The sequence below is a fragment of the Protobothrops mucrosquamatus genome, unplaced genomic scaffold (genome assembly GCF_001527695.2).
Source record: "Protobothrops mucrosquamatus isolate PMUCROS unplaced genomic scaffold, P.Mucros_1.0 scaffold1771, whole genome shotgun sequence".
NCBI classification, from domain to species: domain Eukaryota; kingdom Metazoa; phylum Chordata; class Lepidosauria; order Squamata; family Viperidae; genus Protobothrops; species Protobothrops mucrosquamatus.
In genome coordinates this window covers 195,665-217,929 of record NW_015387909.1, presented here as the reverse complement: position 1 = coordinate 217,929, position 22,265 = coordinate 195,665, and the positions used below count along the sequence as shown (strand labels likewise).

Genomic DNA, 22,265 nt, shown 5'->3' with positions numbered 1-22,265 from the left:
GCCTCCAGAAGCGGTGAATGCTCCAACACTGGAAGTTTTTAAGAAGAAACTGGACAGCCATTTGTCCGAAATGGTATAGGGTTTCCTGCCTGAGCAGGAGGTTGGACTAGATGACCTCCAAGGTCCCTTCCAACTTTATCATCATCATCATCATCATCATCATCATCATCATCATCATCATCATCATTATTATTATTATGGGACAAAGTAACCATCATAAATATGAGTCAATTGCTAAGTAACTGAATTTTGATCATGTGAGCATGGGGATGTTGCAACAGTTGTAATTGTCAAAAACAGTCATAAGTCACTTTTTCCAGAGCTGTTGTAACCTTGAACAGTCACTAAATGAACTGTTGTAAGTTGAGGACTACCTGTACACAAAAAAGAGTGCATAAAATAAAAAAAACCAAAACAGATGTATATATAAATTCACTTAAATATACATAAATTCACTTAAATGTGAGCCAGCAGTGTGCGACAGCAGCCAAAAAGGCTAATACAATCCTTGGTTGTATAAACAGAGGCACAGAATCAAAATCATGTGAAGTATTAGTATCGCTTTATAAAGCCTTGTTAAGGCCACACCTGGAATACTGCCTCCAGTTTTGGTCACCACTTTACAAAAAATATGTTGAGACTTTGGGGGGGGGAAGTGCAGAGAAGAGCAACTAAGATGATTAAGGACTTGGAGACAAAAACATATGAAGAACGGTTGTAGGAATTGGCTCTGGCCAGTCTAGAGAAAAGAAGGACTAGGGGTGACATTATAGCAGTATTCCAGTATTTGAGGGGCTGCCACAAAGAGGAGGGGGTCAACTTATTTTTCAAAGGCAAGACAAGAAATAATGGATGAATACTAATCAAGGAGAGAAGCAATTAAAGAAAAACTTCTTAACAGTGAGAACAATTAACCAGTGGAGCAGCTTTCCTTCAGAAGTTGTAGGGTGCTTCATCACAGGAGATTTTTTTAAAAAGACTGGACAGCTACCTATCTGAAATGGCATAGGACAGTGATGGCGAACCTTTTAGAGACCGAGTGCCCAAACTGCAACCCAAAACCCACTTATTTATCACCGGGTGCCGGGTGGACATGGCCCACTGGGTGGGCGTGGATGTGGTGGTCATGGCAGACTGGGTGGGCGTGGTCACCTCAATGTTGCTCATGGGGAGGGACGCCTGTGGGGGCCGGGCAGGGCTGGGGAAGATCCAGCGGGTCTCTGGCAGGTGGGGTGGTGCGCAGGAGACTCGTCCTGTGGGGTGAGGCGAGGCAAGGTGAGGCAGGGCAGGGGTGCCATTGTCGCAGGGCAAGGCGAGGTAGGGGCCAGGGTGGCTCCTGCCTGACACCATCGGCCCTCGCACACAGAGGCCAGCGAATGCATGAGGGCCGACAGTGTCCGTCGGCAGCCACAGCCTGCTGGCCCCTCAACTGGCGCACTGGGGCTCTGCAGCCTGCCACCAGCAGTTCAGAGAAGCTGCCTCTGAGCTGGATGGCCAGCTGAGGAGGTGATGCAGTGGGCCGTACCCAGGAAAAGGAGAGCATGCGAGGCCAGGAGGGATGGGACGGGGGGGGGAGGGAAACCAGCCGTGCTGGGATGCATCCGGCCATGTGGGACCTCGGCGAGTTAGCGGGCAGCTGGTTGAAGAGGGATGGTTGCCATCTCCGGGGCATGGTGTGTGTGCCCACAGAGAGGGCTCTGAGTGCCGCCTCTGGCATGCATGCCATAGGTTCGCCACCACTGGCATAGGATCTCCTGCTCGAGAAGGAGGTTGGACTAGAAGACCTTTAGGGTCCCTTCCAGCTCTATTCTGATTAAATTGTCCCCCCACTTGAAGACTGATAAATATAGTTCAAAGATAATAAGTCCTCCCCTCTTGCAAAGCAGGCACACAATTTCTAGAACATTCTTTACTCAATCCAGTTAGTCTATTTACTTCATGGAAACACAGTTAACAGGTAAAACCAACAACTAAATTAAACTTCAAAACCTTCTGTTAACAATCTATTTATTCTATTTTATATGCAGAAAGTCCACAACAGCTTTGGGTCTACCATAAGTCACCACAGTCATTATCTCTGATCTATTCAGGATCAAATATCCCCAATTGATTCTTAATAATGAGGCCTTTCCTTAAGATATTAATTGGGATCTTTCCTAACAAACTGGATTTTATTCCAGTTGTAATTTTATATTTCATAGATTGCACTTTGCTCTCTAATAATTAAAACTGAAAAATATGTTGATCCATGTAACAAAATATGAAAGCATTAATCAATTTAAAAAAAAAAAAAAGAAATCCCAAGGAAAACTGACAGTCAATCTAAAACCAACAAAGCAGGGCAAAACTTTTAAAGAGACAACTCTATGTTTTCAGTACAATGCAACTAAAATTAATCTTTGGTCTTCTTCCCCCCCCCCCCCTCAATAGGGAAGGTGGGAAATAGATTGGCATTCACAGAAATTGCATAAAATATTTAGGACAGTGATGGCAAACCTTTTAGAGACCGAGTGCCCCAAAACAGGCTCTGCCCCTGCTCCACCCCCTGCCCCGCCCCCACCCCGTCCCCCACCCTGCCTGCCTGCAGGGCCACTCACTGCTTCCAGGACCCGCCATAGAGCCCAGGCAGCCCAGCAGCGCCATGGAGGCCATGCCCTCTGCCTGCACCCCGCAGCATCAACTGTGCCGGATGGGGCGTGAGGGCAGAGTCTTCTCTACGCTGCCTGGTTGCCATGTCCTTGGCTGCGCTGCTCTGTATGGGCCATGCTCGGGGGGCGACTCTCCTCCAGGGGGGCTGGGGAGGAGGGGGTCGTGGAGGGAGGCGAGGCTGGGGCAACGGCACGTGTGCCCACAGGGAGGGCTCCAAGTGCCGCCTCTGGCACACGTGCCATAGGTTCGCCACCACTGATTTAGGACATACAGTCCTACACTTTCTGTGAGTATAATTTAATAAAACAGGAATAAGGGGGAAAAGTTACTTTTGATGCTGTTGGAATCCCAGAAACATTAAAGGCTGGGGTGAATAGTAGAATTAAGTATAGGCATTCAAAATTCTGAACTATTAAATTTGATCATGCTCCTTTGTCAATTTATTCAAACTTCATTTAAGTTGTGAGATACTTACCCTTGCCCATCGAACATGAGGCAAAATGTTAAATCAATAGGCCAGCACAACAAAAGCTTCAAGGACTCACAATTAAAGGTAGCTCCAATCTACTGAATGCAGTTGAAGCACCTAAACTCTGAGTCTGAAATATGTTTTGTATTGTAGGGCAAAAATGAAGTTAATGAATATATATGAAAAGCTGCAGCACTTGAGAAGGAGGCATTTATTTCAATGTAATTTAAGTGGATGTAGTGGGAGGAATCATTAAACATCTGTTTGTGACTATAATAGACTGCCTTCCATTATCCTCGAGCATTTGCAATCAAGCTAGATTAGTCATTAACTATGTTGAATTAATATATATATGAAATTCATGCTGATTATGGAAATAGGGGGTTATTTGCTTAGGTGATTTATGTTTCTGAAATATAACGGCTAAAAGTGACCAAAAATGTATGCAGACCCACATATCTAAAAAGGAGAATAAAAACATAATCCACAGTATTGAGAAATTCTCTTTAAATGGCGTGTCTTTTTCTCCTATAAAGTTAGGTTGGAGGAATATTCCATCTTCCTTCTGTCGATGCAAATAATTATTGCCATCTCTATCACGGTTGCTCTCCAACCATGACAGAACTATAATTTCTAAAATTCCTGCCCCCATGTGCTGGGAAATCTGGGAGCTATAGTCCCAAATCTAACAAATAATGGAGGAAACTTGCTTTAATGCTGTTTGTTTAGGAAATAGATTAAAACATTAGTCTAAAGCAGGGGTTCCCAACCAGGGGTGCATGACGATATTCCAGGGGGTGCAAAAATTTGGGTTTTCAAAATTATAGTGTATATGCATAATTCGTTACCGTTATTTTGAACTTTTGTAAGGGGTGCGAGAATATATCAGAAGCGTTCTAGGGGTGCGGGGTATAGAAAAAGTCAGGAGCTGCTGCTCTAAAGCAGACAAGTCAAACACAAGGTCCGGGGGCCGGATGCGGCCCGCGACGTGGTTTCATGTGGCCCACGAAGCCATCCTGGAAACAGTGAGGGAACGGCCCCCACTGCCTTGGCCCTGGCCCCGGCCGGCCGGGAGCCAATGTACAATTTTGTGGTGGCCATCTATGCTGAAACGCATTCAGTCTTAGCTCCACAAGGCCGTCTGGAAACAGCGAGGAACCAGCCCCTGCCGCATCGGCCCCATCCCCTGGGTGCATGCTGGGGAGGTGTCACCCTTTGTAAGGAATGAAATGCACCATTGCCTGGAAGTGGCCAGCAAATGGCCCTCGCCTACTTCACATATCCGGCTTGATGGGCTCCGGGGGAGGGGTTTCGGCAGGCTCTTCCAGTGGACCATGCCTTGGCGCTTGCCCTGGTCCCATCCCTTCTGCCAGAGACCCTCAGATCTGTCCCGCTCCTGCCCAGGCTCCCCAGGCACGCTTGACGCGAACGACGTAGAGCTGGCCATGCCCACCCAGTAGGCCACACCCACTCCAGCCATGCCCACCCAGTAGGCCGTGCCTACCCTGGTCACACCTACCCCCCAAGGACAACCACAATGCTGATGCGGCCCTCAATGAAATTGAGTTTGACACCCCTGCTCTAAAGTATGCTGCCTTGTTTCCCACTGTGTTTTACGAAAAGTCTGATGTTAAAGTTATCACGTGTTTAGATCAGGGGTAGGCAACCTTGGCTCTTTTATGACTCGTGGACTTCAACTCCCAGAATTCCTGAGCCAGCAGTCATAAAAGAGCCAAGGTTGTCTACCCCTGGTCTAGATCTTCCATGATAAATCTGGTGCTTAGACTCTGAACATCCTGTTCCATGAAGAAGCTAAAAAAAAAAAAGAGCTAAAATATCTGAATTCCCTGCTGGTTTTTGAAGAATCTGGAGCAGTCCAGACTTGCTATCACACCCCCAACCTTTTTCCTTCTCTTTCCATGTCTATATCTTCTCACTGCTCTTTCTTCTAGCATTCTGCCACCCTTCCTTTTCTCTTTGGCCATCCCAAATTAGAATCCAGCCTTACTCGTCCTTTTATTGTCATTATCCAGATCCAGTCATTCTCTCCAACTGTTGATGATGTTGTTGTGGCTATTACTCAAGCGTATGGCAAGAAAGATGTTTTACAAAAGATCTCAACACTTACACAACTAATATATATTTTGAAGGACTTCGGTTAAGAGCCTTGCAGAAGAGCGTTCTTGGATGGTATTCCTTGCCTACACTCATCTTCCTTACCAACAGTCTACAGCCGTGGTCTTCAAACCTGGCCTTTTTATGACTTGTGGACTTCAACTCCCAGAATTCCTCAGCCAGGCATGCTGGCTGAGGAATTCTGGGAGTTGAAGTCCACAAGTCATAAAACGGCCAAGTTTGAAGAGCCTTGGTCTACAATGTGGGTGTGTAGGAATTTGAATTGGAAAGTTGGTAGACCTATAGACTTAAGACTCCTAAGAATCTGAATCTCTAAGATAGAATCAAAGATCTTCTTCAGATGGTCATGACAGATCTGAGCCTAACTTGGAGGAGTACTCTACTGTTAAAATATCAAAAAGAGAAAGGCAAGCTTAATGTAATATATTTGTACCATAACCAGTTCTCCAGTCAATGGAAGGCAAGTATTAATAAATAATGCTTCCTTTTTTATGTCCCTGTAATCTCTTAATTCGGGGTAGAGTCGTGACGATTGGATGGAGTTGAGCATTTACGGGCCGAATGCCCTTCCTGACACCAAATGAATAAGTTATTCATAGATGAAAAAAAAAACAGCTATTGTCCTTGACGAAGAAATTTCTTCTATATAAACAGCATGAAATGAACTTGATTATTTTCAGCCAACATACAGCTGTGGTATTCTACATCAAACTTTTTTTTAAAAAAAGAGAGATATTTGGAGAGTTAAATATAACACTCTAATACACCCATACTTGTCACTTTATTCTTCATGACTCATATTGTTTATTTTTCTTTCCTCTTTATAAACTACATAACTACATACCACTTGGGTTTTGCTAAAGTCCCAAGCTGACAAGGAGAAATCGTTTTATCTTCCCTCCCCAATATATCTATTTTTTTTTCCAGAGAATTGAACTGATCGCTCTATTCTTCAGCTGTTATTTTCTCAAGAGCAACATTAACCTTACCCCAGGTTAATGTCGCTGAGTACCTCTTTGGTTGTTAAAGCCTTTGACACAAATAATGGTTGATGTTCCTGATAATGGACATTGCCATCAATCTGTCCTTTTGGACAATCAAGTGATAAATATTAATGGCTTAGAGAGGTTATGAATTAAAACTAAAGGGGCAACAGACCCTGCGGAAGAGTAGAGAGAAATATCAACCCACAGGAACCTTTTTATAAGAACAGTTTAGGGGTAAGGCAATAATCAGTTTCTTGATAGGCTTGATGGGGGTGGGGGAATACAACCAAACGACCAGCCTTTTAATAAGAAAGTTGAATAAATCTCATAAGCCTCTCATGAATAGCTATCTCCTAATTCTAAGATATTTTAATCCCATTCAGCTAGATCAGGGGTAGGCAACCTTGGCTCTTTTATGACTCGTGGACTTCAACTCCCAGAATTCCTGAGCCAGCATGGCTGAGCTTGGAAACCTCTCCCTTTCCCCTCAGCATGGCTGGCTCAGGAATTCTGGGAGTTGAAGTCCACAAGTCATAAAAGAGCCAAGGTTGACTACTCCTGAGCTAGATGCAGTATTTCCAAGCCTTCCTTGGAAAGCAGGGGGTTGTATTGCATTATTTAAGTAAAATGTTTTTATTTTGCAAAATGAAAGCTGCAGGTAGTCTTCGACTTACCATCACCATTACCAGCCCAAAATTTATTCTGCTAAGCAAGGCAGTTGTTAAGTGAGTTTTGCCCCATTTTACGACCTTTCTCGCCACCGTGGTTAAGTGAACCACTGCAGTTGTTAAGTTAGTAAGACAGTTGTTAAGTGAATCTGGCTTCCCCCCTTGACTTTGCTTGTCGGAAGGTGGCAAAAGGGTGACCACATGACCCAGGGACACTTGCCACCGTCATAAATACGAGCCCATTGCCAAGCATCCGAATTTTATTATTTTTTTTATAATGTTTTATTGATTTTCTAATTTTACCTTCAAGTATTTAAAAAGCAATGTGGCAGCTGAGTTAATCGATTTACTGTCTCATGTTTAAACGAATACAATTCTTATAATAATAATAATAATAATAATAATAATAATAATAATAATAATAATAATAATAATAATAAAAAAGTTGGAAGGGACCTTGGAGGTCATCTAGTCCAACCCCTTGCTCCGGCAAGAAACCCTATACCATTTTGGACAAATGGCTGTCCAGTCTCTTCTTAAAAACTTCCAGTGTTGGAGCATTCATTGCTTCTGGAGGCAGGTTGTTCCACTGGTTAATTGTTCTAACTGTCAGGAAGTTTCTCCTTAGTTCTAGGTTGCTTCTCTCCTTGATTAGTTTCCACCCGTTGCTTCTTGTCCTGCCTTCAGGTGCTTTGGAAAATAGCTTGACTCCCTCTTCTTTGGGGGAGCCCCTGAGATATTGGAAGACTGCTATCATGTCCCCCCTCGTCCTTCTCTTTGTTAAACTAGACATACCCAATTCCAGCAACCGTTCCTTATATGTTTTAGCCTCCAGTCCCCAATTATATTATATCAATTAAATAAAAATAACATTCTTACATTTATCAATAATTTTTAGCTGATACATATCCTGGTTATTTTAACATTCAGTCTTTATAGACAATCACTGTCCTAATTAGTTTTTCCCAATTTTTAGTTTCCCGTTAATATTTAAATTTAACATTTAATATTTATAATTTCCAAGCTTTAAGCAACCAAATTTTAATGATGTGACCATGAGGATGCTGCAACAGTCAGAAGTGTGGGGAAATGGTTATAAGTCACTTTTTTCAGTGCCATAGTAACTTCGAACAGTCATTAAACAAAAGGTTGTAAATTGAGGACTATCTGAGTTTTGAAGATTTTCAAGCTGTGAGACTTTTTTTAAAAAAAAATAGAGAAATAACATCAGAATATAGTTTACGTAACATTATAGTTACTGGTCTACAGCAGGTAGCACCATCCGACTGATGCTGGCTTATGTCAAAAAGATAAGGGGAATTATAGAGCGTTAGTGTTTTAGATTAGAAATCATCAGGAAAGGTTATGATCTATATCAGTGATGGCGAACCTTTTAGAGACCGAGTGCCCAAACTTCAACCCAAAACCCACTTATGTATTGCCAGGTGCCAGGTGGGCGTGGCCGCTGGGTGGGTGTGGCCCGCCGGGTGGGTGTGGCTACAGTGGTCATGGCAGACGGGTGGGCGTGGCCAGGGTAGGCATGGCCAGCTCGATGTTGCCCCTGGGGAGGAACACCTGTGGGGCTGGGCAGGGTTGGGGGAGATCCAGGGGTCTCTGGCGGCTGGGACGGTGGGCAGGAGGCTGGTTCTGTGGGGTGAGGTGAGGCAGGGCAGGGGTGCCATGTCGCAGGGCAAAGCAAGGCAGGGGCGGGGCGGCTGTTGCCTGACACCATCGGCCACCGTACACAGAGGCCAGCAAGCGCATGGGTGCTGGGATGCAGACGGATTCATCCCAGCACCTCGGGGGACCTGTGGGACCTCGGCGAGTTAGCGGGTGGCTGGTTGAAGAGGACAGTTGCCATCTCCGGGGCATGGAGTGCGTCCCACAGAGAGGGCTCCGAGTGCCGCCTCTGGCACGCGTGCCACAGGTTCGCCACCACTGATCTATATTAAGAAATTAAAAAATAGTCCTGTTGGACAATGGCAAACCATTGCCACAATAGTGTCACTATTGCCCTCAAAGAATAACTCCTGGAAGTTTACACTATAAAGGATAAAAACATGGTGAAAACATAAAAGACCAATAAAACTCCAAATTATTACAAAACAATAAGCATAACAATAACTCCTTCACTCCCCAAAAGTCCTTTTATTTTTATCAGCAAATGTATAATGATTCACTAGTTTGCAGATAATAATTTAGAAACTATTGGCCAAATAATGTGGCACAAATAATTCCTGTTGGTTTTTTTTTAAAAAAGCAATTAAACCTGGACTTTCCTACAGGCCCTCAGAGTGGAGATGCTACAAATGTCAAACTGAAGGGGAAAACGTAGGCTAGGATATAGAGGTAGTCCTTGACTGACAGCAGTTTTTAGTGACTATTTGAAGTTACAACGAAACTGAAAAATGTGACTTATGACTGTTTTTCACACTTATGACCATAGCAGCATCCCCACAGTGACATGATCAAAATTCGAACACTTGGCAACTGACTCATATTTATGACGGTCGCAGTGTCCCAGGGTCATGTGATCAACTTTTGGGGCCTTCTAATAGGCAAAGTCAACAGGGAAGCCAGTTTCACTTAACAACCATTGTTGTTGTTAGTTGCAAAGTCGTGTCCGACCCATTGCGACCACATGGACAATGTTCCTCCAGGCCTTCCTGTCCTCTACCATCTTCTGGAGTCCATTTAAGCTCACGCCTAATGCTTCAGTGACTCCATCCACCCACCTCATTCTCTGTCGTCCCCTTCTTCTGTTGCCCTCAATCTTTCTCAGCATGAGGCTCTTCTCCATTGAGTCCTTTCTTCTCATTAGGTGGCCAAAGTACCTGAGTTTCATCTTTAGGATCTGGCCTTCTAAAGAGCAGTCAGGGTTGATCTCCTCTAGGACTGACCGGTTTGATCGCCTTGCAGTCCAGGGGACTCACAGGAGTCTTCTCCAGCACCATAGTTCAAAGGCCTCCATTCTTTTGCACTTTAACAACCATTACTAACTTAATAACGGCAGCCATTCACTTAACAATTGTAGCAAGAAAGATGATAAAATGGGACAAAACTCACTTAGCCAATGTTTTGCGTAGCAACAGAAATTTGGGGCTCATAAGTAGAGGACTATCTGTAATGAAAATGTCCCAGCCTATAAGAGACAGGTAGATAACACAAACTCAAGAAGACATAGCTGATTTGTTAGGGGTATTCACACTTCCAGAGAAAGGGAGAAGATTTGAGCTTTAAGTTTAATAGGGTTTTTTTTTCTTTCTGCCTATCACACCCTTTGTACTTACAGGTTGAGCAGACCAGAAGCATTCTCACTACCAACTCACAGATCAGCTTCAGTTTCTGCTGCACTCTGGTCGCTACAATGGGAATGATGATCTCAGCTGGAACGTAGAATTGAATCGAGTAGGTCACAAAAATCCCAAAGGAATAAAGGATCTTGACCATTTGGTACAACCTGTGAATAGTTGAACAAAACCTATGAATTACAACGACAGTCTGCAACAAAGCAAAGGAACCGTTGCAAATTGTATTTGGTGAACTGTCAAATAATTGGCTCCCTCGGTTCACAATAGGGATGCACGCAAAGCCAAAAATGTGTTTGGCCCTGTGTATATGCCAAGCACATTGCGGCTTGGAACTTCAGCTAGACCAGGGGTCCTCAACCTTGGCAACTTTAAGACTTGTGGACTTCAACTCTCAGAATTCCTTAGCCAGCAAAGTTGGCTAAGGAACTTTGGGAGTTGAAGTCCACAAGTCTTAAAGTTATCAAGGTTAAGAACCCCTGAGCTAGACCGTTCCATGTGTCATCATTGTCTATCCAGAGCCAAACCCAGATAACCCTAACCCTACCCTACCCTACCTTTCCCTACTTTCCCCTACCCTACCCTACCTTATCCTACCCTACCGTACCCTACCTTATCTTACCCTACCTTACCCTACCTTACTCTACCCTACCCTACCTTATCATAATGTTTATGGGCACCCAACTAACTCACAGTGACTCCAGGTGGCTTACAGAAATAAAACTTCAAATACAATGCCCCCCCTGACACACACATACCTCTGGCAGCAAAAATTAGACAAACCACTTGAAATTCTCTGTATCATCCTGGGGTCACCAGGCTTGCCGACAAAGCCATGGCTTCAGGGCCTTTTGAAAGAATATCATGGTGGGGCTAATCTTATCTCCACAGAAATTATGTTCCATGGGGAGAGAGGCCTTTCTTCTTCATCCCACTACATGGACCTCCTTAATGGAGAGGACCCATAATATATCCTTCCTCCCCACTCTAGTGGGCTGGATAGATGTTACTGGGAATACTCACACCAATTAAGAAGAATACTTTGTAATTACAAGGATGCTAAAAAAATCAAGTCTTATCCTGAAGGCAGGACAAGAAGAAATGGATGGAAACTAATCAAAGAGAAAAGCAACCTAGAAGTAAGGAAAAATTTCCTGACAATTAAAACAATTAATCAGTGGAACAACCTGCCTCCAGAAGCGGTGAATGCTCCAACACTGGAGGTTTTTAAGAAGAGACTGGACAGCCATTTGTCTGAAATGGTATAAGTTCTCCTGCCTAAGCAGGGGGTTGGACTAGACCTCCAAAGTCCCTTCCAACTTCATTATATTATTATTATTATTATTATTATTATTATCATCATCATCATCATCATCATCATCATCATCAACAACAACATCATCATCATCATCATCATCAACATCAACATCATCATCATCATGATGCTTCGACTGACCATTGATCTTGTGGCAGGTTGAGAGTAATGCTGGCTTTGATTTCGTCTCCAAATCGTACGTATCCCAGGGTGGCTAATGAAATATACAAGGACATCACAATTCCCATGCCAACGTTGAGTGCCACTGGGAAGCGGTTAACTTCTTTCATCCTATTCTGAATGGGGAGCACCTGAAAAAGAGAGGATACAGATATGTGAAGAGGAGGATAAGACATTTCAATTTTATTTATTTATTAAATTTATATGCCGTCTGTCTCGCTATTGAAACGCTCAAAGAAGAGTTTCATGTCTGAATAGTTTCTTCCTGAAAATTTGAATGATTAAAAATAGATATTTTGGGGGGCACTCAGCAACTGCAAATTTGGAAAAAGTGCAACCATAATACAACCGAGTGTATGACAGTGGTGGCGAACCTATGGCACGAGTGCCAGAGGCGGCACTCAGAGCCCTCTCTGTGGGCACGCGAGCTGTCGCCCCAGTCCTAGGCCTTCAGCTGGGTTTTATAAAACCTTTTCGCTTTAGGCCTCCGCTGCCGTGTGCAAAAAAAAAAAAAAAAAAAAGGTTCAATCAGTCAATTTCAACTTCTGGAGGGAAAAAAAAGATCTTGCAAAGTTGGAATTGATTGATTGAACTTTTTAGTCCCACCCAGTCTGCCGTTACCACTGCAGCCACGCCCACCCAATTGGCCACGCCACTCAATTGGCCACACCCAGCCAATGGGCCACACCCACCCGGCACTCGACAATGCATAAGTGGGTTTTGGGTTGCAGTTTGGGCACTCATTCTCTATTTTTTTTTTCCAATTTTTTTTTTATTTTTCACCATACACCATACACCAAAAACTACATAAACATAAATCTTTTCTTCTAACAGAACAGTGCTTTACATTTTAAATATTCTTTACATCTTATTTACATTTTATATACATCAATAATTATGTCTTTTTCTTTCTCTGTTCTAGCCAATTATAACATTTATTCCAAATTTCANGGTGTTTTGGGTTGCAGTTTGGGCACTCAGTCTCTAAAAGGTTCGCCATCACTGGTGTATGAGAATTATGTAAGCTATTTCCAAAGGAGATGGGCTCAACGGCTCAGTGGTTAAAGACAATGAGCTTGTCGGCTGGAAAGCTGACAGCCCAGGTTTGAGACCTGAGCACCATGCAACGGGGTGAGCTTCCGTCCTTGCTCCAGCTCCTGCCCACCTAGCAGTTTGAAAGCATGCAAATGCGAGTAGGTAAATAGGTACCCCTTCGGTGGGAAGATAACAGCATTTCTGTGTGCCTTGTTATATAGTCATGCTGGCCATATGACCATGGAGGCATCTTCAGACAACAATGGCTCCCTTGGCCAAGAAGCAAAGATGAGGACCATGCCCTCGAGTCAAACATGACTGGACAGGGAAACCTTTACCTTTTACCTTTACTTCCAAAGTATCCTAGACATAAGAGCCAATTGATAGTATCACTGCTATATTGAGGGCTTGGACCTATAGTTTAATTGCAACCCACTGATCATGGCTTGCCCAAACCCAAAGACATCCAGCTTTCAACAAGCAAAGTCAATGGGGGCAACTGTGGGAGGGATCTTGGAGTCCTAGTGGACAATCACTTAAATATGAGCCAGCAGTGTGCTGCAGCTGCCAAAAAGGCCAACACAGTGCTAGGCTGCATTAACAGAGGGATAGAATCAAGATCACGTGAAGTATTAATACCACTTTACAATGCCTTGGTAAGGCCACACTTGGAATACTATATCCAGTTTTGGTCATCACGATGTAAAAAAGATGTTGAGACTCTAGAAAGAGTACAGAGAAGAGCAACAAAGATGATTAGGGGACTGAAGGCTAAAACATATAAGGAACAGTTGTTGGAATATGGGTATGTCTAGTTTAATGAAGAGAAGGACAAGGGGGGACATGATAACAGTGTTCCAATATCTCAGGGGCTGCCACAGAGAAGGGGGAGTCAAGCTATTCTCCAAAGTGCCTGAAGGCAGAACAAGAAGCAACGGATGGAAACTAATCAAGGAGAGAATCAACCTACAACTAAGGAGAAACTTCCTGACAGTGAGAACAATTAACCAGTGGAACAACCTGCCTCCAGAAGCGGTGAATGCTCCAACACTGGAAGTTTTTAAGAAGAGACTGCACAGCCATTTGTCCGAAATGGTATAGGGCTTCCTGCCTGAGCAGGGGGTTGGACTAGATGACCTCCAAGGTCCCTTCCAACTTTATTATTATTATTATAGGGACACAAAGGACAACTGTGTATCACACATAGAATTTGTCTTTATCCATTTTGTAGGCCAAATTCAGCCATGAAATAGCCTCCAGCCATTAAAATGTTGCCCACTTGTTTAAGGAACAATAGGAATGTGCTCCAAATAAGAAAGAGAAAAAAATGTCGCAAAGTGAACCTAAAAGGCCACAGGGCTGAAAGTCCATCCCTCTGAGTAAGCATGAAATCAAAGATTACCAATCTGACGTGCCCTTTCAATTCTACCTCCTGGGTCCCCGAAGCAAAATTATGCAGTCCCTGCTGCGTAAGCAGGAGCTAAAGTGTTGTATATGATTTCTGCAACTGGGTGAAACTTCTCTTTATTTCATCAATTTGCTTCCGCAAATATTTACCGTTCCCTAGCTCAAACAACTTTGGCAATTTACAGTCAATGAAATTAAAAATAAACGCAATCAAGCTAACCATGAAGGTTCTACATATAAATTGCAGCAATTTTGCCATGTTGGATCATCATCTACTGCTTAAGGCAGTTCATGTTGATTTTGCTCCTCTTTAGAAGGGGGATCTACAAGCAAACTCACATACCTGGCTGCACGTTGCTGAGATTGCAACAAGCTCTACCCACCCGTTCTCACGATACACACCAAACAAGTAGACCTTTGATCTTATTGTTGCGGCCACCATCTTGAACTTTTTTTTAACCATTTCTCATCAACACCCCTTGAGAGTATAGGTAGTCCTCGACTTACAATCACAAGTGAGCCCCAAATTTTTTACACTTACGACTGCTGCAACATCCCCGTGGTCAGGCGATCAACATTCAGATGCCTGGCAACTGACTCATCATGGTTGCAATGTCCCGGGATCAAGTGATCATCTTTTGCAACCTTCTGACATGCTAAGTCAGGGGTCTTCAAACTTGGCAATTTTAAGACTTGTGGACTTCAACTCCCAGAATTCCTCAGCCAGCCTTGCGTTGAAGTCCACAAGTCCTAAAGTTGCCAAGTTCTGGGAGTTGAAGTCCACACGTCCTAAAGTTGCCAAGTTTGAAGACCCCTGTGCTAAGTCAATGGGAAAACCAGATTCACTTAACAATGGTTGTTACTAACTCAACCACTGCAGGAATTCACTGAACAACTGTGGCAAGAAAGGTCGTGAAATGGGCCAAAACTCACTTAACAACTGGCTCATTTAGCAGCAGAAATTTTGGGCTTAATTTTGGCCGTTGATCGAGGATGTAGTGATGCAGATAAGTGCCTTAGTTTGACAAGATTTCTGTCGGTAGGTGAGCAACAATAAAGACACTACTCTGAAGTAACTCGTGTTGTTGTTAGTTCCTTGGACCTCACAGCTGTCTTCTAATGAAAGCACCAAGCTTCTGCAGGGGCTATTGCTTGCAGGCCTTGGACAGATAATCTAGGCTGGCGTGACATTAATGCACCTTCTTCTGTTCACTCTCTCCCACAACAACCTTTGTGCATAACACCACCCAGCTCAACTTTTTTCCATCCTTCATGACTTCACAATCAGTTTCCTCAAGATAGCCTTAAAACCGGCAATCGCATGTTTATAGAATGCATTTTTATTGCATAGTAGAGGAATAAAAGGAAGAGAAAACGTATTTGGATTTGAGAGGATATTTTAGGCAGGTTCTTAACTCTAACGTAAAATACTCACCACACCTATTCCTTCAAATGCAAAGACAGCTGTGCCAAAGAAGAGTGGATACCTGCTCCAACTAGCCACCAGAATCAGTTTTTGAGGTTCAGCTAAACCCTGGGGAGAGAAAGTAAAGAGGGAGTATATATCTATTCTAAAGTTTACAATAGTTTCAAGAGCAGCAGTTTTTTTCAAAAAAGCAAAGGTAGGCCACCTAATGCCTACTGACATGACCGAAATCAGATCCGTTGGAGAATATTAGTAGTATATCTCACTTCTTACAATTGTTAAAAGCGAAGTAGCGTTCTAAGCAATCATCCTGTCAAGTTTCGAAGCACGTTTTTGCTGGTGCGACAAATATTGCTTCTCAGCTTGCCAACGAACTTGGGGGGAGGGAAGAGATTTGGAATGCAGACTTCAAAAATTAAGAAGCCAGACCGTGAGACTCAAGGCCGTTACACCAGGCGTCTGGCTAGACCTAGAGATGATTTCTCATAACAACATTTTTCTATTTCATTGGGCAACGTGACCTGACCCAGAGGGAGGAGGGAGAATTCAATGCTTTTACTATATGCCAGAGCTGATTTTGCTTTCATTAGTGCCGAAATGATGTGCTCAATAAAGTTTTACATTAACAGATCGAAATATCTCGAAGGTCTTTGCTTGGTTGGGTTCGTGTGTTGGAACCGTGACACATCAGTGGTAGGATGAGATATGATCTTAAGGCCTCAAGCTTAGCTCAATCCCTGATGATTTCAAGACCAGAGTCGTGTTTTCTTTGGGGAAAAAAGACTGCTGTTGCAGCCACTAAAACAGAAAGGCTCAAATCACTTTACAAATTCCATGCAGGTAGTCCTCAACTTAGAACAGTTCCTTTAGTGACATTTTCAAAGTTACAACAGCACTGATAAAAGTGACTTTCGACCGATTTTCATACTTACGATCGTGGCAGCATCCCCAGGGTCATATGATCAAAATTCAAACACTTGGGAACTAACTTACATTTATGACCGTTGCAGTGTCCCAGGGTCACGTGATCCCCTTTTGCAATCTTCTGACAAGCAAAGTCAGTGGGAAAGGCAGATTCACTTCACAACGGTGTTACTAATTTAACAACTGCAGTGATTCCCTCAACAACCGTAATTAATAAATGTCTCACTTAGCCACATAAATTTTGGGCTCTCTTGTGGTCGTAAATTGAGGACTCCCTGTACAGTAGTTGTTTAATCCCTTGTTTTCTTCTCCAGTGAGATAGTTTCAACCACCCTCTGGTGCTTGTGTGAAGGTACAGAAACACAGGACCAAATTCACATTAGAAAGGATTGGGGTCTGTGGGGCAGAACCCAACCAAATGTGACACTGAAAAATGAAACGGTGGAGAAATACTTCCTACTCACCTCTATAACGTAGTGATAAATAACGATCAAGCTGACAGCCATGGCTAAATTCGCAAGGAATGAGAACACAGAGAGATGCTTCAGATCTCGAATGAAAACCAAGAGGATTACAGGTGGAAGGAAGCACAACATGTATACTCTCAAATCGGTGGTCTTTCTGTCTGGGGGGGCAGTGGGTCCTGTAGTGTTCATAGCATATGGTTTAGTTTGAGCATATCCTTCGAAAACCTGCCATAAATTAAGCAGAGAGAGAGATGAGCACATTTAGCATTGGGAGAACTACAGACAGTCCTCGCTTTACGAATGACTCGTTTAACGACCATTCAACGTTACGATGGTGTTTAAAAAACAGCCTTGCAGCCACGCTCACCTTTATCATCATCTCACCACTGATGTGCTTCCCAACTGGCTTGCAGGAAGCGTAATCAAGAGAATGAATTAATAGAAAAAGTGGAAGTAAAAGTCATGGTCACATGACTTAACGACCAAAGGGGAAGTGAGGTTGTAAGATCAGCACGGTCCCATTTCGCTTAGCAACCACAGCACTTAGCAACAGAGTTGCAAGTCCTAATTGTGGCTACTAAACGAGGACTGCCTCTATATAAAACCTAAGAAGTGGTTCAGAAGACAGCAAACCTGGAGGATTGTTTAGAGCAGGGGTGTCAAACTGCCGGCCCGCAGGCCAGATGCGTCACGCGGAAGCTGCGCCCACCCCAACTCCGGCAAGGGGAAAAAAGTCACAATACGTTGCGACACGTCACGTGATGCGGCGAGTTTGACACCCCTGGTTTAGAGAGCTTACCTGCACACTTCACAGAGTTGCACTAGATCAGTGATGGCGAACCTTTTAGAGATCGAGTGCCCAAACTGCAACCCAAAACCCACTTATGCATCGTCGGGTGCCGGGTGGGTGTGGCCCATTGGATGGGTGTGGCCCATTGGGTGGGCGTGGCTGCGGTGGTCACGGCAGACTGGGTGGGACTAAAAAGTTCAACCAATCAATTCCAACTTTGCAAGATCTTTTTTTTCCTGCGAGAAGTTGAAATTGACTGATTGATTGAATCTTTTTTTTTTTTTTGCACATGGTGGTGGAGGCCTAAAGCGAAAAAGTTTTATAAAACCCAGCTGAAGGCCTAGGACTGGAGCGACGGCACGCATGCCCACAGAGAGGGCTCTGAGTGCCGCCTCTGGCACCCGTGCCATAGGTTTGCCACCACTGCACTAGATGATCCGTGTGGTCCTTCCCAACTCCACAATTCTATGATTCTTTAAATTGTGACAGCATGTTATGGGCCTACACAAAAAACCTTGCTATAGCTGCTAGAAAATAAACTCTGCCATTACTCCCATCTACACAGTCTGTGTCAGGCCCCAAGAACCAAGAACAACACATGGGGTTACTTCTGAGTTGTTTATTATTGTTCACCTACAGACCGAATCTTGCCGGACTTAAGCAACTATCCGCATAATTATAATACTTTGTGAACTGCTCTAGAGGGGTTCATCTTAGCTCTCTTCCTGCCTTCCAGACTTTTCAAGCTCCACTGCCTCTTTGTCCTCTGAGAAGCAGTCCCTCTCTCCTGGGACTCCAGACTACATTCCTCCACACCCCGGCCGCAATCGTCTTCTCCAACAGAATGTAAAGAAAGGTTTTCCTCTCGTGTAATTGCATCAATTTATACTTTTTCAACAAGCGTTGACAAACATCAGTTTGACCAGAAAGGCTCTTACATCTTGTTTAAAAAAAAAAAAAAGAATTGGTATAGTTCAGGGGTAGGCAACCTTGGCTCTTTTATGACTCGTGGACTTCAACTCCCAGAATTCCTAAGCCAGCCATGCTGAGGGGAAAGGGAGAGGTTTCCAAGCTGAGCCATGCCGGCTCAGGAATTCTGGGAGTTGAAGTCCACGAGTCATAAAAGAGCCAAGGTTGCCTACCCCTGGTATAGTTACTGCCTTCCTATTAATCCTGCTTTGACTAGGATTGGTTTGGTTTGGGGTTTCAGGCTGACTACTCCAGCTAGTTGACCCCAAAGCCCCAATGTAGCCAATATGAGAAGCCTTACTCTCCCTTTGCATACACAAGCCAATGGGTTTTTCACAGGCAAAGGAAGGCCACCTCATACCTCGTTTGTTTGCAAAACTCTGGGTTCAGCCATCTGTCAAAATCTACTTTCTCTTTTGACCGTGCAAATGGTATAGAGAAAGGAGAGGGAGATTTGATGGAAGGCTAAAGCTGCTTTCTCCAATTTTGGCTGATCAAGCATTGACCATCATCTTTACTCCTTGAAAACAAGTAGTCCTCGACTTACAACCATGTTTGAGCCCAAAGTTTCTACTGCTAAGCAAGACAGTTGTTAAATAAATCATGCAGTTGTTAAACGAAATCTCCCTTCCCCCATTTTACAACCCTTTTGGCCACAGTCGTTCACTGAGTCATGCGGTTGATTCACTTGGCCTGTTGGATGTTGGCTGGGAAGGTTACAAATGGTGATCACGTGATCCCAAGACAGTGCAACGGTCATAAAGGCAGGCCGGTGGCCAAGCGCCCAAATTGGGATGCTGCAACCGTCGTTAAGTGTGAAAACCAATCATAAGTTCCTTTTTTTCAGTGCCATTGTAGGTTTGAATGGTCACTAAACAAGTGGGTGTAAGTCAAGGACTACCCATATACTGTTTTAATTTTCTTTATTCCTAATGCACCACAGGAAGGAAAGAGCTAGCCTCCATTTTCCTATATTCTTCTTGGTGGGAGAAGTCAATAATAATAATAATAATAATAATAATAATAATAATAATAATAATAACAACAACAACAACAACAACAACAATAACGATAAAGTTGGAAGGGACCTTGGAGGTCATCTAGTCCAACCCCCTGCTCAGGCAGGAAACCTTATACCATTTCAGACAAATGGCTGTCCAATCTCTTATTAAAAACTTCCAGTGTTGGAACATTCACCACTTCTGGAGGCAGGCTGTTCCACTGATTAATTGTTCTGTCAGGAAATTTCTCCTTAGTTCTAGATTGCTTCTCTCAGAGAACTTACAACAGAATAACAGACTTGGAGGGGACCTTGGAGGTTTTCTAGTCCAACCCCCTGCTCAAGCAGGTGACTCTATACCATTTCAGACAAATTGCTGTCCAATCTCTTAAAAACCTCCAGTGATGAAGCACTCACAACTTCTGAAAGCAAGCTGTTCCGTTGGTTAATTGTTCTCACTGTTAGGAAGTTTCTCCTTAATTCCAGGTTGCTTCTCTCCTTGATTAGTTTCCATCCATTGCTTCTTGTTCTGCCTTCAGGTGCTTTGGAGAATAGGTTAACTCCCTCTTTGTGGCAACCCCTGAGATATTGGAACACTGCTATCATGTCACCCCTATTCCTTCTCTTCATTAAACTAGACATACCCAATTCCAGCAACCGTTCCTTATATGTTTTAGCCTCCAGCCCCCTAATCATCTTTGCTGCTCTTCTCTGCACTCTTTCTAGAGTCTCAACATCTTTTTTTACATCGTGGTGACCAAAACTGGATGCAGTATTCCAAGTGTGGCCTTACCAAGGCATTGTAAAGTGGTATAAACACTTTACGTGATCTTGATTCTATCCCTTTAGAAAGCCCCCTTCCTCTTCTTCCTCACTGCAATGAGAAGAAGGAATAATCTTGAAGAACAGGCGGAAGAGTTGTAACGAAGACAATGGTCAGATAAAAGCTAAAAGAAATCTGGGGCAAATCTCGAGTAAGTGAGAGAATTTGATTCAAATGTTTTTGTGCTAGGAAGCAGCGTTTGAGCTAACTGAAGGTTACAAACAAACAGATAGGAGAGTTTCAGTCGTATTTCGTTTCTCCCATAAAAAGATTCAACACAGGAAGAAGTATGAACACTATAAACCGTCTTACGTTTTATTAAAAAAAGTGTGGGGGAGAGGTTGGTTTCAAATTGCAATTTCCTTTAAGAGCTCCTTCCAATCCAGAAAAATGGTATAGGGTTTCCTGCCTGAGCAAGGGGTTGGACTAGATGATCTCCAAGGTCCCTTCCAACTTTTTTATTATTATTATTATTATTATTATTATTATTATTATTATTATTATTATTATTATTATTATTATTATTATTATTATTATTATTATTATTATTATTATGGGTAACACTAGCCTATAGGAACAGAGATAGCTGCCTGGAATAAAACATCCGATTCAAAGTCTCCTGCAGTTTTGTCCAGTGTTAATCACCCCACAAATAAAAAACATTTTAGACCATTCAATCTATTCCCTATTAAACCACAGGGATAATAGGTTGCTCCACGGGGTCTTCCTAATAATTACCTGAAGTAATATGAACAACTATTTGAGCGTGGGAAATATTTTATTACATAAACATCTGGTGTCATTTGGCAGCCACTACATGCTATTAATGCTCTTTGGGGGTCCCACTGTTTTTCATTACAATGGAATAGTAAACATTATTAGCCAGGCTTTTGCATTATTAGACCTAACAGACAGTCAGGGTAAAAGCCAACATACCAGCAAGGCAAGCCGTATTACAGTAGACTTTGGTTTTTCTTCTGTCATTCCCATAACAATGTTTCACTTAATTAGCACAAAAGGTTTCCATAGAATTTGTATCCCTCCCTCCCCAAAAAATGGGAAAAGTGGAACTGTATTGATCCATGTTCATTAAGACCAGGGGTCTTCAAACTTGGCCCTTTTATGACTTGTGGACTTCAACTCCCAGAATTCCTCAGCCAGTGTGCCTGGCTGAGGAATTCTGGGAGTTGAAGTCCACAAGTCATAAAAGGGCCAAGTTTGAAGACCCCTTGATTAAGACTGACCTGTAGTTCTCGACTTATGTCTGGCCACTTAGTGACTGTTCAAAGTTCCGATGAACCTATCCTGGGGCTACTTATGACCTTATCCAAAGTTTCTATGATCACAACACAGCCACATTTATGTGTGGTGTCCCAGGGTCATTTGACTGCATTTTGTGGCAGTTTTGCCAAAATGCGGCACTTATTTCTGGTTATGAACAACGTACAAACAAAGATTTAGTAGCAACATTTGTATGGTAAAAGTTAAATGGCCAAAATAAAGACACAAAAGTGAGTTTTTAAATAAATAAATAAATAAATAAATAAATAAATAAACAAATAAACAAATAAATAAATAAACAAACAAACAAACAAACAAACAAACAAATAAATAAATAAAGGACCTACAGTCACTGTGGCTATATCTACTCTTTCACCAAGTAGATTTTTAGTTATATTAAAAAAAATAAATCACCGGTGCACTATTTCATTA

General features: G+C 43.0%; 1 protein-coding gene across 1 annotated transcript in view; it reads right to left on the bottom strand.

Moving 5' to 3' along the window:
• Positions 1-22,265, bottom strand: part of SLC36A4 (solute carrier family 36 member 4) — a 56,719-nt gene that overhangs the window by 5,024 nt on the left and 29,430 nt on the right. The window contains exons 7-10 of the mRNA XM_015823098.1: positions 16,968-17,195; positions 15,589-15,687; positions 11,673-11,842; positions 10,199-10,368 (exon numbers count right to left, since the gene is read on the bottom strand). Of these exons, the coding sequence (XP_015678584.1) occupies positions 10,199-10,368; positions 11,673-11,842; positions 15,589-15,687; positions 16,968-17,195 (667 nt within the window). The remainder of the gene's footprint in view (positions 1-10,198; positions 10,369-11,672; positions 11,843-15,588; positions 15,688-16,967; positions 17,196-22,265) is intronic.